This window comes from Lithobates pipiens, unplaced genomic scaffold (genome assembly GCF_037356315.1).
Source record: "Lithobates pipiens isolate NorthernLeopardFrog02 unplaced genomic scaffold, aLitPip1_a1.2 Scaffold_1, whole genome shotgun sequence".
NCBI classification, from domain to species: Eukaryota; Metazoa; Chordata; class Amphibia; order Anura; family Ranidae; genus Lithobates; species Lithobates pipiens.
In genome coordinates this window covers 230,416,673-230,437,197 of record NW_027507685.1, presented here as the reverse complement: position 1 = coordinate 230,437,197, position 20,525 = coordinate 230,416,673, and the positions used below count along the sequence as shown (strand labels likewise).

At 40.7% G+C, this 20,525-nt stretch overlaps 1 protein-coding gene across 1 annotated transcript; it reads left to right on the top strand.

Annotated features, from left to right (window-relative positions):
- The first annotated feature begins 447 nt into the window (after nt 1-447).
- LOC143984199 (antigen-presenting glycoprotein CD1d-like) lies at nt 448-18,229 on the top strand. The gene is given in 7 exon segments (XM_077484494.1): nt 448-569; nt 571-626; nt 2,556-2,813; nt 7,568-7,843; nt 9,544-9,816; nt 14,717-14,819; nt 17,504-18,229. Coding segments are annotated over 7 exon segments (1,122 nt in total). The 5' UTR covers nt 448-462; the 3' UTR covers nt 17,553-18,229.
- Nucleotides 18,230-20,525: the final 2,296 nt, after the last annotated feature.

Below are 20,525 nucleotides of genomic sequence, written 5' to 3'. Positions count from 1 at the left end.
CACTACTGATCAGAGTGGACCTTGGCAACCCAGAGTGAATGACTATCCAGCTGGAGGGATCACTGCTGCAGTTTCACTGGGTCTGGTAAAGGGCCTGTCGGCCATTATCTATTGCTGCTTCTATGGACTGAGCCATTTGGAAGTGCCTAAAATGCTATCCTCTAGGCCTAATTGGCTGCTGCAATGCACGCCAAGGAGCTCCAGCTCTAGGCCGCCGGCACGAAAATAGAGGGGGGGGGGGTGACACCATGTTTTACTGCACCAGGTAACACCAACCCTAGTGACACCACTGACCCCCTTTCACATCAGAAGCCCCCCATCACCTTACAAATCAAAACTCCCCTTTACATCAAGGTTCCTATCAGAGTAACCCTATACATCAGTTTGTGAGCTTTATCGAGACTGGAGCAAGTTGTGTATCATTGGGTAAATGTTGAAGTGAAACACACCTCAAAGTACACAATGGATAGGACACTCGTTTCTATATGCGCTGCAGATTTTCAGGGAAGTGAGGCAGTCACATGTATAGGCTTGCAAATAGTCTGCACCCCTGACATCAGGATCATTTACCATCATCATGCCAGGCTGCCTTCTCTGCCTTCTGCTGAGTTGTGTCACAGTTGCAGGTAAGATACTAATAATGTAAAGATTTTGGCAGTGCCAGGTAAGCTGAAAGCTTATTACTTACAGCTGCCTGGTATTAATGTGTCGCTATGTACATATATAAATGACATGGTATAATGCGGTCTGTCAGTAGAAATAACACAGCAGTTGTTTTTTTTTTTAGTCCCCCTCATAACATGATTTTATTACCTGTTGATCCTGCTAGAAAGTGCATTATTTTCCACTTTATCATGTAAAAGTTTTCAGGTAAAGGGGTTTGGGCACACCATTTAACACTATAATGGTGCTTACAACACTCAGCTTTTAGTCATATGGCTTATGTTTCACTCTTTGCATTCACATTTGACAAACACTGATTATTATTTGTTAATTGTACCCATTCACACAGCATACCAACAAATAATTCAAACAAATATTTATTACCTTTCTTGTTGTTTCTTCGTAGCATGTTTATACAATTGACACTATAGGCAGCTTCTATTGGTTAAAATAGCTTACAATGTGCAATATGGGAACAGACTGAAAAAAAACTTTAGACTTTAAAAGACTTAAAAAAAAAAAATAAGCATTAACATACAATGTACCACCCAAGTCTTAAGAGTCCTAACTCCTCTTTGTTAGGACAGACAGTGTGCACCTCTAGTTTACAACTGATAATGAGTTCTGCCAACACAGTACAGACAGTGTTAATTATGGTAAACCTTACATCCCCAGCCCCTTAGTGTGCTTTTTATGAGCCCTGAAGAAGGAGTGGATTGTCCTGGAAAATGTGCAAGATTAATGTTTAATCTTCACAAATAAATTGAAAGATCTTAAAGGAGAAGTCCAGCCTGAGCTTGTTTGGCTGAGCTCCTCCTACGGGCCAAAAAAAGAGTGCAATTAATTTTGCACTCCTGTGACCTGTTTTCAACAGAGAGTGGTCTAAACAGATGGCAGTCTCAACCGCTTAGCGAGCCGCTGAGACAGCCGCTCCCCGCCCCTCCACAGCCTAGCGCTCCAATGAGCGTGGAGGAGCAGAGCAGAAGAGATGCTGACTGACAGGCAGCAGCTCTCCCCTCGGGGTGGTGAGAGAACTGAACCATCAGCGGTGTTCCGTGGCTCGGTTCTCAGTGAAAAGGTGGTGGGGGAGAGATGCAGCATTGCTCCGACGCGGCATCCGCCTAGGTAAGTATGAATCTTAAAAAAAAAAACATACTTCTCTTTTAAAGGCAAGAAAAGGCTGAACTATTCCTAAAATTGTTTCCACCCCTCCCCTCCTTCTTTCTATCCTGTCTGATCTGTACAAAAAAAAATCTGTGTACTTACTTATTTAATCCGGTGCAGTATGGTCACTTGATCCTAAAGCTCCGGCTCCCCTGTGTCAGCTAGTCGCTGCTGCAGGGGAGAGGTGGGAGGGCCAACAACGGCTGGGCTATGGGAGCCTATGGGTAATGTCATGGCTCCTGGAATTCGCAGCCACTATTGAATGCTCCCTTACACATGGTTGCTGGATCATGTGACCAGAGGGGATTTAATCTCTTCAACCGGAAGGTTTATCTCCCTTCATGACCAGGTAATTTTTTGCATTACTGTAACTGCAAATTGTGCCAAGGGAAGGAGGATGGAAGCCGCTGTGAAGCCCGAGATGCAAAGAAGGAGAAGATGCAGGAAGGAGCCGAAGCTCCCTGCGACCTAGATGGGGTAAGTGCAGGGCTGACTGACCGGGGGGGATGGCGGTACGACGGGGTGTCTTGTATGCCATCCCATATACAGCACCAGCCACCACTGGTAGATTAACTATTATATATATTATATGTCAACTGCATGGATATCACCTTCATTTACTTTACAATCTTTGTGGTTGTGTTATAGACATATACAAGATCCCCCACCTATCATCTTGTGCAGAATATACCTTTTTTTTAATGATGCATTTTGCTTCTTTTGTGTAGGAAGCTTTGAGCTCACGTTCACCCAGACAACAGAAGTTACAGAGGACATGACCACATACACCTGGGGCACCGCACAGATTGGTGGCATTATAACCCATGCTTTCCACAATAACTCCAAAGAGATAACCTTCACCCAGAGCTGGTCTAAAGGGAACCTGTCAGTGTTTGAGTGGGGCATCTTCCAGATGCGTCTTACAAACTATTTTGGTTACTTCAAAAAACACATCATAGCGAAGACACAGACTGCTGGAATGAAAGGTAAACCTCACTGCCAGATCCAATTAAACCATCTCCACCAGTTCTGTTAACCCATCTTTTCTTTCAATGTAGATTGTTGGGCTTCATTTAACAAAGAATCGGAGTGATGGCAAAAAAGACAACATATCTCATCTAGTCTGTCCATTTTAACTTTTTGTCTGTTTTTTTTTAATTTACTTTCAATGTATAGAACTTTGTCCTTAGCATTTAACAATAATGCCACGTACACACGACCGGACTTTCCGGCAGACTAGGTCCGAAGGGATTAGTTCATCGGACAATCTGATCGTGTGTGGGCTAGTTTGATCGTTTTTCAAAAAGTAAATCCAATGGACCAGGAAATAGAACATGTTTTAAATCTATCCGATGGACTCAATTATAAAATCGGGAAAACCGTTTGTCTGTATGCTGGTCGGACGGACCAAATATGATGCAAGGGAAGCTATTGGCTACTGGCTATTGAGCTTTCTTGTTTAGTACCCGTTTACGCCATCACGTTCAAAACGAACGGACTTACGAACGGACTTAGTCTGTTCATGTGTGGCCAAGTCCATTCGGAAAGTCCGTCGGAACTCCGCCAAAAGTCAGTCGGGAAGACCATTGGACCTAGTCTGCCGGACAGTCCGGTCGTGTGTATGCGGCATAACTGTTAATTGACACATTAGCTCTGTTGGAAGTTTGTTTCAAACATCAATTACTGTTTTGGTAAAGCATCATTTCTAAGCTAATTTTGTACTGTCCTCCTGCTAGTTTGAGGTCATGTCCTCGTGTTATTGATCAAAATACATTTTGAAAATACTGCCCTCGTGGACCTTATTCACACCTTTCATATTTATAGGTTTCAATGGTGTCCCCCTTTTACTTCTTTCTTCAAGAAATATACATACTTAAAGTGGTTATAAAGGCAGAATATTTTTATCCTAATGCATTCTATGCATTACGATAAATGAAAACCTTCTGTGTGCAGCAGCCCCCCTCATTCTTACCTGAGCCCCATCTCGATCCAACGATGTTGCACAAGAGACTTGGCTGCACTGCACAAAACCACTGCTCAGAGCAGGTAAGTATAACATTTTAGTAGATTTTAGTATCACTTTAAAGTGGAAGTAAACCCATTGATTTAAACAGTTAAAAAAAAAAGGCATGCCGGGAATGCTAACTGCACATTGGTTGTGCTCTCAGCCAAACTATCAAACCATCCAATGGCTGGTGTCATAACGAATCACATGTGCAGCACCATAGCAGTTGAAGATTAAACAGAGGCAAAGATAGCAGCTTCCTTGGCTGAAAACGATAGGGGAGTTTACTTCCACTTTAAGCCCCATACATGTCAGACTACATCGGCCAGTTGAAAAAAAGAACAATAATTCGACCCGTGTGTAAAGAAGCCAGTCTGACAGAAGCGTCCAATGGCTGAGAGCGCTGACCAGAGAGTTTTGGCGAAGGGCCCATCCCTGTCAAAACACAAGAGAGCCGTCAGACCAGAGCCATCAGTTTTTTTTTTTTTTCGTTCAACCCGCTGGATTGAGCAAAAAAAAAAAAAAACGAGTGGTATGTACCAGGCTTGAGTCCCTGCAGGCTCTCCTGAAATGTTTCCTCTCTCAGGCCTTTTAGTATTTCTGTCACCCATCTCAGGACTTGTTTTGTCTTTTCTGTATCTTTATGTATCAAAAACTAACTAAAGATCTATATAATGGAATCGGGACCTCCTTCCTCCTGCTGTTGATCCCTCTAGTGATATAAAGATCTATATATAGAGCAATCATGACTGCCTCCTGCTGGTGATAACTAAAGATCTATATAGAGGAATCAGGAATCAGGAGCTCCTTCCTTCTGCTGGTGATCCCTCTAGTTATAACTAAAGGTCTATATAAAGGAACCATGACTGCGTTACTCCTGCTGGAGATCCCCCTAGTGATAACTAAGGATCTCTATAGAGGAATCAGGAGCTCCTTCCTCCTGCTGGGGATCCCTCTAGTTATAACTAAAGATCTCTATAGAGGAATCAGGAGCTCCTTCCTCCTGCTGGTGATTCCTCTAGTGATAACTAAAGATCCATATAATGGAATCAGGAGCTCCTTCCTCCTGCTGGTTATCCCTTTAGTGACAACTAAAGATCTATATAGAGGAATCATGACTGCCTTCCTCTGGCTGGTGATTCCTCTAGTGATAACTAAAGATCCATATTATGGAATCAGGAGCTCCTTCCTCCTGCTGGTAATCACTCTAGTGATAACTAAAGCTCTATATAGAGGGATCAGGACTCCCTCCCTCCTGCTGGTGATCCCTCTAGTGGTAACTAAAGATATGCAGTATATAGAGAAATCATGACCACCTTCATCCTGCTGGCAATCCCTCTAGTGATAACCGAAGATCTATATGGAGGAATCAAGACCGGCTTCTTCCTGCTGGTGATCCCTCTAGCAAGAACATGATTTGGTGTTGTTGCAACATTGATTAAAGCAATTTCCGCTGCTCTGGCCAATATTCCAGCACTACCAAATCATGTTCAATGTTTCAAACACCTCCAGGGATATCAGTCCTATTGCTCCCCTTAGTTTTATCAACAGCACTATATACTTTGCCTGCTAAACCTTCAGTAATATCACTTAACACATATCAAAATTCAGCTGGTTTAGAAGGAACTGGATGAATTTTGATCTGTGTGCATCCTTCTCTGTTCAGCAGAATCAGTCTTAAAACCAGCTTCTGTTGAATGGTCCTGCTGGAAAATCAGCATTCGATTAGCACATGCAGCCAATGGCCATAGCTCTGATCTTTGTATTCTGATGGGGATGAGGAGAGGTTCCTGCATCCACATTGCTTGCTTGTTTATTTTTATATTTATTTTCTTTTTTTCTTTTTATATTTATTTATTTCTATTTTTATTATTATTTATTTTTATTTATATTTAATTGGTGAAGTTGGGCTATTGGGGGGAATTATTTTTAGGTTGTACCTCTGTCAATTTATGCTAATCAGTTTACATTTACAGTATATATATCCTTATACATTTTTATAACCTTTTATTTTACAATGAATTGCATATTTTTATTTTGGTGATTATTATGCTTATTTTTTGGTGCTTCTGAGTGTGTATTCTTAGGAGGCTCAGGCTGTTAATGCATATTATAATCAGGAGCCTGTTTAGTACTATTGGTCCCCGTGGTCTCCGAAATCAGCCATTTTCCCGTGGTCACCGAAATCAGCCCGCTAAATCTTTTACGGATGTTGGCAATAAGTAATTGTCTCTAGTGCGCATGTGCGGGCCCTTTTGACAGTTTGCGCATTATTGTGCGTAAATCAGGCCCGCCACAGCCGCTCAGCTTTCTCCTGACGAAGCCACGTGGGAGGATGCCGATACGCATGTTTTGTTGGAGCACAAAGGAGATCTAGGATTTTCTTATTATTATTGCTGTTCTGTGAAGAAAATGATACAGGACTGTTGTATCTGGACTTTTGGGGTTTTTTTTTTTTTGGTTTTTCTATTTTCTTTTAGAATTTTGGAAAGGTCTAGCACTAATATTTACTTATTTAACATGACAGATGGTATTTGTATTACATTGACTGAATTCTTAATTGTGACATCATTTGGGCAGCACAATCACTTCTATGTGTATTGGTATTCTTTATTGTATGTGGGAATACAAATTGTGATAGCAGCAGCCAACAGATAGATCATTTTGTTAAGTTGCGGCACACAAACATTTTTCACACTTATTTTTTTAGATAGAATGCTAAATGTATTTTTTTATTCCCTATTAATTTCACCTTACAAAGGTAGTTTATCTAAAAACTATTTCTAGGCAATTGTTATCTCCAACCCACTCCCACCCACTCCCACCCACTCCCACCCACCCAAAAAACACTTGTAAATCCCTGTTTTACTCATCTTAGTCTGTTATGCCAATACACACAATCCGAATATCATATGACAGATCGTATGACTTTTTTCGCTTAATAGTCGCAAGTAAAAATTGAATAGGGAACTAAAGTCACGAGAAACTAAAGTCAGCAAGAAAATAGGAAGTGATGTCATGTGTTGTGATGTATTTGTACTGTATTTTCAGACAACAACTATACTGACTAAACGAAAATCGTGCAATCTGGTATCGTACGAGGAAGCTTTTCATGCTTGTCCAATCGAATAATATCGGATGAACTGTCGTGATCGGCAAAGTAGTGTTCATTTTAAGTGCTTAGCACTATGAGATTGCTGTGTGGGGGTTATATGTTCAATTCCCAACAGAGACCATATCGGTCTAATGCCCTGTACACACGGTCGGACTTTCTGATGGAAAATGTGCGATCCGATCGTGTTGTCAGAAAATCTGATCGTGTGTGGGCTCCATTGGACTTTTTCCGTTGGAATTTCTGACACAAAAAGTTTGAGAGTTGGATCTAAAATTTTCCGACAACAAAATCCGATCGTTTAAATTCCGATCGTGTGCAGACAATTCCAATGGATAAAGTGCCACCCATGCTCAGAATAAATTACGAGACTAAAGCTATTGGCTACTGGCCTGTTTATAGTCCCGTCATACGCGTTCTACATCACCGCATTCAGAACGATCGGATTTTCAACTGTGCGACCATGTGTATGCTAGACAAGTTTGTGCCAAAATCCGTCTGAAAAAATCCAATGGAAGGTCCGACCGTGTATACAGGGCATTAAAATGTTTGCTATATAAAGTAGAAATGTATGGCATTGTTGTGTGTTTTTAGCATCCATTAATCACAGCCTTTCCCCTCAGGTCCGTTCATTGTGCAATGTCTCACTGGATGTCCTGCAAACTCTGGAGAGTCACTGGGAATGTTTTACAAGCTGGCTTTTAATGGTTATTATATGGGGTATCTAGATGTCAATCTGGGTATTTGGGTGGCTGAAGATGCTAATGCCACCCAGTTTGCGAATTCCCTAAATAAAGATCACGTTTCCACCAACAGCATCCTATTTTTCCTAAATGTCGTGTGCCAACCCCTGGCCAGCTCCCTCCTGTGGTCAGGGAAAGCAATTCTGAAGAGGAAACGTAAGTGATAAGAAGAATACAACTCTGAATAGATTGATGTGGATATACAGTGTATAATGTATGTGTATATATATATATATATATATATATATATATATATATATATATATATATATATATATGGACCTCTGGGCAGGATGAAAGAAATATAAACAGCAGTTTAGGATGCAATACTCACCATAATCCAGAGCTGCACTCAAGTACATCTGTTGTACCACCAGATGCCTACAGTCTTCCAAGCTGAATGACATGGCCCCACTCTTTGGGTACATAACCAAAACCCCCTTCATTCAAAGTGCATTGCAGCAGAGAGCAGTGTTGATGTCATCATGTCAGTGCCACTGTCTGCATCAGCATAGAACTGCTCAGAGCCTGAGAGGAGGCGAATAGGAAAAAGACCCAGCGCATAATGTGCTTGGCCAGAAAAACTTGGATTAAAAGTGACTGTATTAAAAAAGGCATAATACACTGAGGGGGCCTCAGGTGATGTGGAGGGTATTGGGGGACTGAGCCCAGAGTTGGGTTTTAAGTCTGTCCCCTGCATTAGAATTCCTTTTAGATTTTTCCAGGAAACGTGGTGCAAGGGCAAACCTAACTAGTTCATTTAATTGATTGGCTTACAGGAGCAATATGTGCCCTTGGCAGATGCACATTTTATACTGCCAGGAGGGGGTAGGCTAATATTCAATCCTTGTTTCAGGTCTTCTAATGGAAAACAGGCATTTCATTATGAATTCCAACACATTTTTTGCTGTTCTGATATTTGGATATATCTGAATACCCGAATTACAGTATAAACAAATGAATGCTCCAAATAACGAACTTAAAATTTGACATTGCATTCCATTCGAATTCGAACTGTAAACATATTTCTGAAATCAAAGACTGTGTGTGTTTTTAGAGGACCATTTCAAAATAATGCTGTTTTTGTTAAGCCAAAGGTGACGTAAAGAGTCATTGTAATTATTTAATGAAGATTATCTTTCATTTGTTCACTTTGCTGTATTCAAATCCCCCAAAAATATAACATTTTTAATTTAGACCGATTTGAAATTTATCGATTTGAACGATTCGAACTGAAAAAATCCGTAAATTCGAAGAAAATTTGAAAAAAGACAAAACAAATTGCGATTATGAATTCCAAATTCGAATTGAACGAATCAACCATTTTACCGAAACTAAATAATTAGATTAACGAATCTTAACAGAAGTTAACAAATGTTTTCGTTATTCAGTTGTCGACAGCCTTTATGTTTTGTTTAAAAACTTGGCAGAGGATTTAACCCTTTGGGACAGCCCCCATGAAGCTTACCCTCAGTTAGTCCCATCCCTCCACTTTTTTTCTCTCCATTGCCATCCCTTGCCTCAGCCTCCCTGTTTTAGGTTCCTCTTCTGTTTTCATCTCTTTGACTTCTGGCAACCTGGTTGGATTGGTTGGTAGTCCTCACTTTATCCTTGACCTCTAGTTTATATGAAGGACTGGAAAATCAAATAGTTTTCCGTGCAATTATTTGACTCAGAATGGTCTCTGGCTGTCAGATTTCTTGATAAGCCTCTTTTTACATGTACAGTACATTTTGATATGTTGATTTACTATGAATATGCATACTTTCATCTTATCCATGTCCTCCTGTGAAAAAATGAAAATAAAGATAAAAAAAAACAAATTTTGCTTTATTCTATTCATTACTCTCTCTCAGTCCAGCCCGAGGTCTCCTTTTTCCGCCATCATAGAGACTCTGTGGATGAGCTGGTATGTATGGTGACTGGTTTCTACCCAGAATCCATCAATGTGAGCTTGTGGAGAAACAGAAAGCACAGAATGGATGGCACCGTAAATACAGGAACCCTTCCCAATGGCGATAACACTTACCAGATAGTGACACTGGTAGTTTTAGATGAGGAAGAAGGGCCAGATCTATATTGTAGAGTGGAACATGACAGTCTCGCAGAACCTCTGATGATCCAATTAGGTGAGCACCTCTCTATAATATTATTTTTATGTCAGTTTGTTGTATTCTACTTTTCCAGCATTGTGAAAAAAAAAATATTTGGTTGATTTGCTAAATGGGACAATATTTTTTTGAATTGATGGAAACATTTTGAGTGTACACCATGAGGCTGAATCCTGTGCTGGCCTCTTACTTTGCTCAGATAGGTCAATAATTTGATTTTCTCAGTGAATTTGTACCTTTTGTACCTAGGGCTTTTTTCAGCGGGAACGTGGGGGAATGCAGTTCTGCCACCTCCAGCACTGAATGTATGTAAAGGCAAGGGGTGCTGGGGTGTGCTGGAGGGTTTATTGATGCCATAGGTCTATTGTTTCTGGGGGGGGGGGGTATTTTGTTGTGGGTGGTTCATTGTTGCTGGAAGGATTTATTATTACTGACTGCAGGGGATTTATTTTACTGCTTTTCTTGTTATAAGAAATTCCATATGATTTACTTAGCACCACAAATGTTACATAGTTCTGTATTCTCTAAAAGGGGTGGTCCTGAAAGGTGGGTTGGGAGTAGAACCAAGGAACGGTGCTCAGAGGTGGGAAGGGGTGAGAAAAATGGGTGAATTGGAAAGGGGGCGTTCCTGCACCTATTCTCTGATAGAAAAAAGCCTTGTTTGTACCATCCATACAGGTTTGGACCCCTCAATAAATGTCTGTGACACAATGTGATCTGACTATGTAATTATTAGGACAGTTGTGTGACACTGGAAATTCTGGTGAAGACTGCTGCAATCCCCAAAATACATTAGAAGCCAGCGTGTGATCCAGCTTACCAGCAGCAATGTGGGGTTCAACCTTTTGACATTTACAGGAAAAGTCTACATTTGAATATTATTTACCCTAACTTAATAACATTTAATTTGATAAATTATTGTTTATTATTCACAATCATGTGGAAAAATAAGTTCCTCCATGGAAGTTGATATAAAAAAAATAAAAACAGGAAGTTTGGACTTTGAGTGAGGTGGGCAATGAGGCCAGAGGATCAGTCACCATATATTAAACCATTTTATTGATAAACAATAACATAACAGCACAATAATAGTCCAAGTGCAAATTGACTGTCAAGTCATATACATGTACATCCAGATTGATACATTGTAATCGTAGTAACAACTCAAAAGTGATGCAGTGCAGATGATCCTTAAAAGCCCCTGATGAGTGTTTGATACACGAAACTCGTCGAGCATACGATATGCACCGTTTCATTACCTTCTTTACTCAGTTTACATACCAATAGGTTTTTACTTGTAGCACTAACCTCCGAAGGAGCTGCTGGTTATTTTCGGGCTTACCGTTACCTTCCGTTCTTCTTGTTTCATGTCTAGGGGATGTCCCGTGGTAGATGGTCCAGTAACTTGAGGCTTACAATAGATCCACTTGAATGGATTTTATTTGCAACTTAAAGTGGGGTACCCCCTAAAAAAAAAATTTAAAGTCAGCAGCTACAAATACTGCAGCTGCTGGCTTTTAATAATTGGACACTTACCTGCCCCAGGGTCCAGCGATGCGGGGGAACGAAGCCCTCCCCCTCGCTCCCCGCTCCGCTCGCGGCGCCATCATGCATACTGTGGGCACCCGGCTGTGGCTTCACAGCCGGGCACCCACTGCGCATGCGCAAGCGCCGCAGGGTGCCGTGATACGCCGTACAGTCACCTGGGACACATGACAGGTCCCAGGTGAATGTGCGGCGCGAGGGGAAGTGATGCCACCAGCCCGGGCAATGAAGAAGGCAGACTACGAGGGACCCCCTAGCAACCGGTATTTAGAGGTGAGTAAAAAATTTTTTTGGTGGCAACACCACTTTAAACCATTGAACAGTCTTTCAACTTGGGATCAGAGGGTTGGAAAGGAGTTCAGGTACTCTTAATGTCAAAGTCTATAAACGTTAAAGAACTTGCTTACTTTGACTGCATCCAGAGAATAGCCATTCGCAGCTGGATGAACACTCAGGTTGGACAGTCCCTCTCTCACAAGGCCTAGCAGCCAACAAGGTGCTTACTCAGGAACAAAGTCTGTATCACCGACGTTGTTGCAGAACTGTAGGGAAACTAAGCTGTAGAACACTTGTAGGATACCTGGATCTTTCAGCCCACTTGGCGATATCCACAAGTCCGGATTCTCTCGATTACTTCAGCCCTTCCAGGTTCTTGTTAAGAAAACCAACCCATACGTGGTGTTCTTCTAAAGAGTCCTCCCCTGGAATGCTCGAAGTTCAATGAGTCTTTCCCGAACCGGAGACAGCACCCATCCACCTTGGAATTCTCCTTTAGTTCCCTAGCCCCAAGGCATTAAAGTCGGGTGGATCCACACCCCAGGCCATAGCCTTCCTGGGGGCTGGTCAGGAGGACCAGGACCATGTACTCAGCACTTCATACTGGACCGGAACACCCGAACCACGTGACGTCCGTGTCTTAAATACCCTCTCCCAGGGGGCACAACGAGAGGGCCACACCCACTGACCTGACTCCGAGAGGGAGCAAGTTAAGAACCTAACCAGACCAAAGTTCCACGCCTGCCACAGAAGACAGTGCCCCCTGTGGCCAGGCTGAACATCTCACAGTCCAGTCAGACTGACACAGAAGTCAAATTTAGTCAAATAAACCCAAACCAAACTGTCGTTTGGGTAAAGTTAAATTTTGAAAAACACATAGTGTGTGCTTTTCAGGAGCCCGCCACTACACATTTAACCAATTTGTGACTTTTTGCATTTTAAATGGGTGTTTCATCTTAAGGATCATTTGCCCTGCACCACTTGGGGGTTTGTTACTATGATTACAATGTATCAATCTGGATGTACAGTCATGTATATGACTTGACAGTCAATCTGCATTTGGACTATTATTGTGCTGTTATGTTATTGTTTATCAATAAAATGGTTAGATAAATGGTGACTGATCCTCTGGCCTCATTTCCCACCTCATTCAAAGTCCCATATTCCTGTTTTTATATATGCACAGGGATAGAGACTCACGTCTCATTTAAAGTCTCATCTTTTTACTCCTTTAAACTCCGTGGAAGTTGATGATATTTTCAACCTATTTGAACGGGCAAACTGGATCTTTATTCAAACCATGCTTACAGATAAAGGTGATAGACCTGAACAAATGACACACAAAATTGGCGTGGTCTATTCATTTTCATGATCCAAATAAACAAATTAATATTTGTCAAATTGTTAAAGTACACCCCTACCATTGCTTCAAATCCATGAAATTAGAATCTAGTGTTCCATATTATGTGCCAAAAAGTAGATTAGAAACTCCTCAGGAAGTACGCAGGAGGTCTTTTTATTTAAACTTCAGATATCTAGGGTCTGATGTTCTTTTTTTGCTATGGACATGTGTGGTGTCATCATGCCAAGGTCAATAGATAAGGCCTACAGACAAACGGTTGTGGATGTCTATATGTCTGGCAAGGATTTTAAAAAGATCACCAAATGATTTGACATCAATTATTCCACTGTAAGGAAAATAATCTGCTAGTGGCTTAGATTTCAAACAACTACAAGTTTTTCCGGGACTGGCGGACCCAGCAAATTCAGTCCAAGAGCTGAACGTTTGAGGCTAAATACATTTCCCAAGAACCCCAACATTTTATCACGGTGTTCAGGGAACTTTTGCAATAGTTAGGGTGAATGCATCTACAATCAGAAAGAGGTTGCACCATATCGGTCTGCTTGTGAGATGCATTGAGAACAAGCTTTTACTGTCCAAAAAGAACATTGAGGCTAGACCAGTTTGCCATTGAACATATAGGCAAAGACAATCACAGTCATTTACTAAATCCAGAGAGTGCAAAATCTGGTGCAACTCTGCATAGAAAGCAATCAGCTTCCAGGTTTTATTGCCAAAGCTTAATTGAACAAGCAGAAGTTAAAAGCTGATTGGCTACCATGCACCGCTGCACCAGATTCTGTGTGTACCAGTTTTAGTACATCTCACCGAATGCTTTCTAGAACAATCTGCTGAAGACTGCTTAACCGCTTCAGCCCCAGAAGATTTGGCTGCTGAATGACCAGGCCATTTTTTGCGATTCAATACTGCGTCGGTTTAACTGACAATTGCGCGGTTGTGCGGCGCTGCACCCAAACAAAATTGATGTCCTTTTTTCCCGACAAATAGAGCTTTCTTTTGGTGGTATTTTATCATCTCTGCGGTTTTTATTTTTTGCGCTATAAACAAAAAAAGAGCCACAATTTTGAAAAAAAAAAACAATATTTTGTACTTTTTGCTATAATAAATATCCCTTAAAAAAAAAAAAAGCTATTTTTTTTCTCAGTTTCGGCCGATATGTATTCTTCTACATATTCTTTTGTAATAAAAATAACAATAAGCATATATTGATTGGTTTGCGCAAAAGTTATAGCGTCTACAAAATAGATTTATAGCATTTTTATTAATATTATTTATTTATTTTTACTAGTAATTGCAGCGATCTGCGATTTTTATCAGGACTGAGACATTTTGGCAGACACATCGGACACTTTTCACACATTTTTGGGTCCATTGGCATTCATTCAGCGATCAGTGCTATAAAAATGCATTGATTACTGTAAAAATGTCACTGGCAGGGAAGGGGTTAAACACTAGGGGGCGATCAAGGGGTTGTGTTCCCTCTCTGTGTTCCTAAAGTTGCACTGAGATGCGGCTTTGTGCGATTTCGGGTATAGTTGCATAATTTCAAAGCAACAGTCTATTTGAACGGAGGCTAATGAATCGATTGTGGGACCTAATCACACACATTCTAGGCCCTGGTACAGGAATGTAGAAATAGTTTTCTTTCTTTCTTTTTTTTTTGTTGTTTATTGTTTATTTCTCCTGCTGAATAAATCCAGTTACTGATCCTATTCCTTTGTTTCTTGTGTACAGAAAATACTAAACCTCCAGCAGGCATGATTGCAGGTATCCTAATTGCATTCATTCTCTTAACTGCTGGCTTGTCTTGGTTGGTGATCCGATGTAAGCATAACAGGTAAGATCAATGACCCAACAAGAAACACAAGTGCAGGTTTTCAGATCAGGTTGTGTGATTTATTTTTACATATGGTTTTATTTAAAGTGTAACTTATTAAAAAATAATAAAAATAAATTATTAATACAATAAATAAAATATATTAAATAAATAAATAAAATTAAAATAATAATAATAACTTCACTATCACTTTACTTCAAATGATAGTTTGGGAGTAGGCAGGTACATTTAAAAAATACAATGTAAAATTAACAAGGGACACCAACATAGTTGTATTTTTGATATAAAAAACTACGGGATAATGTATTGTGGTAACTTGACCAAAAAAAATTAAAAAACATAATAATATTATTCTTGATATCACTAGAAAAAAAAAGCCTTTTTAAATACGTTTGGCAGAACTCCATCAGTATCACCAGCAAAGCAGTTTCATTATTATCCCATTAAAGAAGAAGAGAATTGTGCGCTTTATTTAAACATTTCATAATTTGCCGCGTCACAAATGCTTATTCACCATTATGAACGCTAGTTTACAAGACCGACAGCTTCTGGCTCATCCTTGCTTCTGAGCATGCGTGTTTGTACTTTGGACTTTTGTCCAACAGACTTGTGTACACACGCTCGGAAAATCTGACAACAGACATTTGTCTGCAGAAAATGTTAAAGCCTGCTATCCAACATTTGTCCACAGAAAATCTGACAAAATTGTCCAATGGAGCATACAAACAGTCGGATTTTCTGCCAACAGCCTGTCATCACACAAGTCTCATCGAAAAATCCAATAATGTGTACGAGGCTATAGAGTATACAGTGAAAAAAGGGATCTACATGAGAAATAACAACATCAAGTGTCAGCTCATAAGATTGTAGATAAAGTAAAATTGTGCAACCAAATACAATAATATATATATGAAAAATATTATTTTAAATACAATTTATTCAAGTCCATACTGTGCTCCAATGAATAAACTGTGATGTTGAACACTCAAATAAGGCTTGGTACTTCTGTTCAGATAATGTAATAAAAAGTGCCGCTTACCAGATAGGATGGATCTCAAATTATAGAGATTAAATTCGCTCATCCAGGCATCACTCAGCTTGGGAACACTCCTCCAGGGACTCCTTCAATGCAGGTATACTTTTGGTACAGCGAACTCATAAATTCATGTAATTTTCCGCACAAAGGAAGAGGCTTCATGGTGCAGTACTCCAGTTTAAAAGATTTATTAAAAACTTCACAGGCACTGACATCCAAAAGCAAAGAAATAATACAATATTTTTCAAACAGTCGCGGCTCAAGCCAGCCAGCTGGTGCGTGGTGACGTCAAGAACTGGTGCTCTACCCGACGCATTTCCCCATACAAGGCATCGCCTGGGAACGGAGGCAACGCTTTTTATTACATTATCCGAACAGAAGTACCAAGCCTTATTTGAGTGTTCAACATCACAGTTTATTCATTGTAGCACAGTATATACTTGAATATATACACCAGTTAAATTGTATTTAAAATAATATTTTTCATATATATTATTGTATTTGGTTTCATAGTTAGTAAGGTTGAATAAAGACACCAGTCCATCCAGGTCAACCTGCGTGAGTGTCTACAATTGCCCCTGTACATTGCACACTCACATCGGTCCCTACCCTCAAAGGGCCCACAGTCCAAGGTCCCCATCCATATACTAGGGCCAATTTTGGACAGAAGCCAATTAACCTACCTGTGTGTCTTTGGATTGTGGGAGGAAACCTGAGTACCCGGAGGAAACCCACACAGGTACAGGGAGAACATGCAAACTCCAGGCATGTAGTGTTGTGTTTGGGATTTGAACCAGCAACCCTTCATTACTGCTAGGTGAGAGTGCTAACCACTACACCACTGTGCCACCCACAATGGTTGTGCAATTTTACTTTACCTACATGTCTTCTACAAACCCTATCCTGCCCCACTAAGATTTTCAGGGCATTCACTTTCGAGCTTACACAGGGCTGGGGACTATCTACATCCCCCATATAACAGTGTTGAGCCCATCACCAGGGGGAAGGGGGTGAGCAACATGCTCCCCAAATCCAAATATGTAGTTTTTTTTCACCCCTGTTGGGTGAATGGAGAAGCCGGGAAGTGAAGGAAAGGGGAGTGTGTGCTGCCAGGAAGAGGAACCTTCAATGCACATTCCTGTTACATAGTTGTGCATGGACATACTGTAGATGCCAACTGTACTTTATTTTGAAGGACAGTCCCACCACATGTGAATGTTCTTTCTGGGGGTGGGGGGTGACAGTGTCATGGGAACTGCGACAAATATGTTGGAAACTATGCTTGAACAAAGCACAGTTTTGCTTCAAGAAAGTCTGACAGTTGCATATACTGATTTTATATAAAGTATTTATTGAGCTCTACAATTTTGGTAGAACACTCTGGGAAAGGTTACATATATTAGAGCAATAGAACCAACAGCCTTCAATTGGCCCATGGCAGCTGGAGTAATATTTGTGGGTCTGGTGATTGATAATACTGAGAAGTTGTGTGGACCTGGTTCATGGATTGTGATGAAGCCCAGAATATATAATCTATACTTCTGGTCCTGAGCACTGACAGGTCTCCACAGATCGCCTGCCAGGTTCAGGACTAGATACACAATGACAGTTACTATAAAGCCTGCAAAATATTATTTGTCTTTCCTAGGATGTACACAGCCATCTCTGGGTCAACTGTAGACAGGAGCAACCTGTGAAGGAAAGTCTGGAGAACTGTCGTAATGGAAATTTTCTAAATGGATCTTATGTCAAGACTGTGCTTTCTTGCAGAATCAAGCTGACAGCTAATAGACTTTGATCCTTATTTATGCTACAACATACCTTTGAGTCCCTCTCCTACTAGATCTGCAGGATCAAATGAGCCACATCTATGACCATGTAGCTTCTGGGCTCCACCATTGCTGGCCACCTGAAATTTAAGGAATTAACATCTTTAAATTTAAGGAATTAACATCAAAGTTGTCTCATTAAATATAGTTCTCTTCCCATTTACTGTCTTCCTTGCCTAGCACTGCTGGGTTACTTGAGCAATGCAGAAATGTTTGTTCCAGGCCCCATTGGGTCCCATCATAGGCCAAAAAAAAAAAAGGAAAACCAAGCTACCCTCCATCAATTGTCAATGTATTAACAATTTTATTGAAACCATATAAACAGAAGCAGGGGAGCAGGCCTTGTCTTCTTTTGCTGTGTTCTGACCCCCAGTGGGGCCTAATGGTAGAATCTATGAATGCCCTTTTGTTTTTGTATTTACTGTTCCTGTTTTTCTGGAAGTCAAGCATGCGGCAGACAGGCTTTGGGTAAAACATACATTAGGATTACATTGTTTAAATTATTTAAATTTAAAAAAAATAAACATATTGGAATACATAACAAATTGAAAGGTGTCCTGATCACAATTCTTTCCAGGCTGTTAGAGTAAAAGGAATTATGCAAAAGAGTTTATACTGCAATAGGCAACGCAAACAGGAGGGGGGAGGGGGTACATGGTTAGGTTACAGGAATTAGATACAAAAGGTACAAGAGATTAATATCTAATAGGGTATAGAGGAGGGATACGCAATGTGAAAAAGGCTGTAGTCTTTTAGGATACATTTAGGAAAAACAGAACATATACAATGCCTTGTCTTGAAAAAGTATTCATAACCCTTGAAATTTTTCACATTTTCTCAAGTTATAACCAAAAATGTAAATGCATTTTATTGGGATTTTATGTAATAGACCAACACAAAGTGGCACATAATTGTGAAGTTTAAGGATAAATGGTTTTCAAATTGTTTTACAAATAAATATCTGAAAAGTGTGGCGTGCACTTGTATTTAGCCACCCTTTACTCTCCCACTTTACAAGACTCTGGTCCGGCCGAACCTGGAGTATGCTGTACAGTTCTGGGCACCAGTCCCCAAGAAGGATGTACTGGAACTGGAGAGAGTCCAAAGAAGAGCAACAAAACTAATAAAGGGTCTGGAGGACCTTAGTTATAAGGAAAGGTTGCGAGAACTGAACTTGTTCTCTCTGGAGAAGAGACGCTTGAGAGGAGATATGATTTCAATGTACAAATACCGTACTGGTGACCCCACAATAGGGATAAAACTTTGCCACTTAAGGGAATTTAATAATTCACAAAAATTAGAAGAAAAGCGGTTTAACCTTAAACTGCGTAGAGGGTTCTTTACTCTAAGCCCTTGTACACACGGTCGGAGAATCCGTCAGAATGTGTGCTATCGGACCGTGTTGTCGGATAATCCGACTGTGTGTGGTATGCATCAGACTGTTTCCGTCGGAATATCCGTCGGACCAAATTTTCAAACTTGCTGGAAATATTTTCCGACAAACTGGTCCGATAGGACATACTTCGATCATGTGTAGAGAATTCCGATCGGAAAAAGTGCCACGCATGCTCAGATCAAATTCCTACATCAAAGCTATTGGCTACTAGCCTGAACGTAGTCCCATCGTAAGGAAATTACATCATCATGTTCTGAAAGATCGGATTTTTCGACAACTTTGTCCGACCGTGTGTATGCAACAGTTTCGGACAAAATCCGACGGATTTGGTTGTCGAAATGTCCGACCGTGTGTACAAGGGCTAAGAGCCATTAGGGTGTGGAATTCCCTTCCACAGGCAGTGGTCTCAGTGGGAAACATTGATAATTTCAAAAAACTTTTAGATAAGCGTCTGAACGACGACAATATACAGGGGTATACAAACTATGTAACTCTATACCCCTAACTAAAATCTTGTGGAGCCAATTGCCTTCAGAAGTTACCTAATTAGTAAATCGAGTCCACTTGTGTGTAATTTAATCTCAGTATAAATACAGTTTTTCTGTGAAGACCTCAGAGGTTTGTGAGAGAACCTTAGTGAACAAACAGCATCATGAAGGCCAAGGAACACACCAGACAGGTCAGGGATAACGTTTTGGAGAAGTTTAAAGCAGGGTCAGGTTCTAAAAAAATATCCCAAGCTTTGAACATCTCACAAAGCACTCTTCAATCCATCATCCGAAAATGGAAAGAGTATGGCATAACTGCAAACCTACCAAGACATGGCCGTCCACCTAAACTGACCAACCCAGGCAAAGAGAGAATTAATCAGAGAAGCAGCCAAGAGGCCCACGGTAACTCTGGAGGAGCTGCAGAGAGCCACAGCTCAGGTGGGAAAATCTGTCCACAGGACAACTATTAGTCGTGCATTCCACAAATCTGCCCTTTATGAAAGAGTGGCAAGAAGAAAGACATTGTTGAAAGAAAGCCAGAAGTTCTGTTTGCAGTTAGTGATAAGCCATGTGGGGGAAACAGCAAATGTGGAAGAAGGTTCTCTGGTCAAATGAGACCAAAATTGAACTTTTTGGCCTAAAAGAAAAATGTTATGTGTGGCGGAAAACTAACACTGCACATCACCCTGAAAATACCATCCCCACCATGAAACATGGTGGTGGCAGCATCATGTTGTGGGGATGATTTTCTTTAGCAGGGACAGGGAAGCTGGTCAGAGTTGATGAGAAGATGGATGGAGCCAAATACGGGGCAATCTTATGCCGCGTACACACGTATCAGCACTTTTGTGGCGGACTAAGTCCGCTAGACTATCTGCCGTACCACAGGACTATACGCCGTACTTTTGAAATGAACAGATTCGCCCAAACACACTTAGGAAAGTCCGTTCCTTT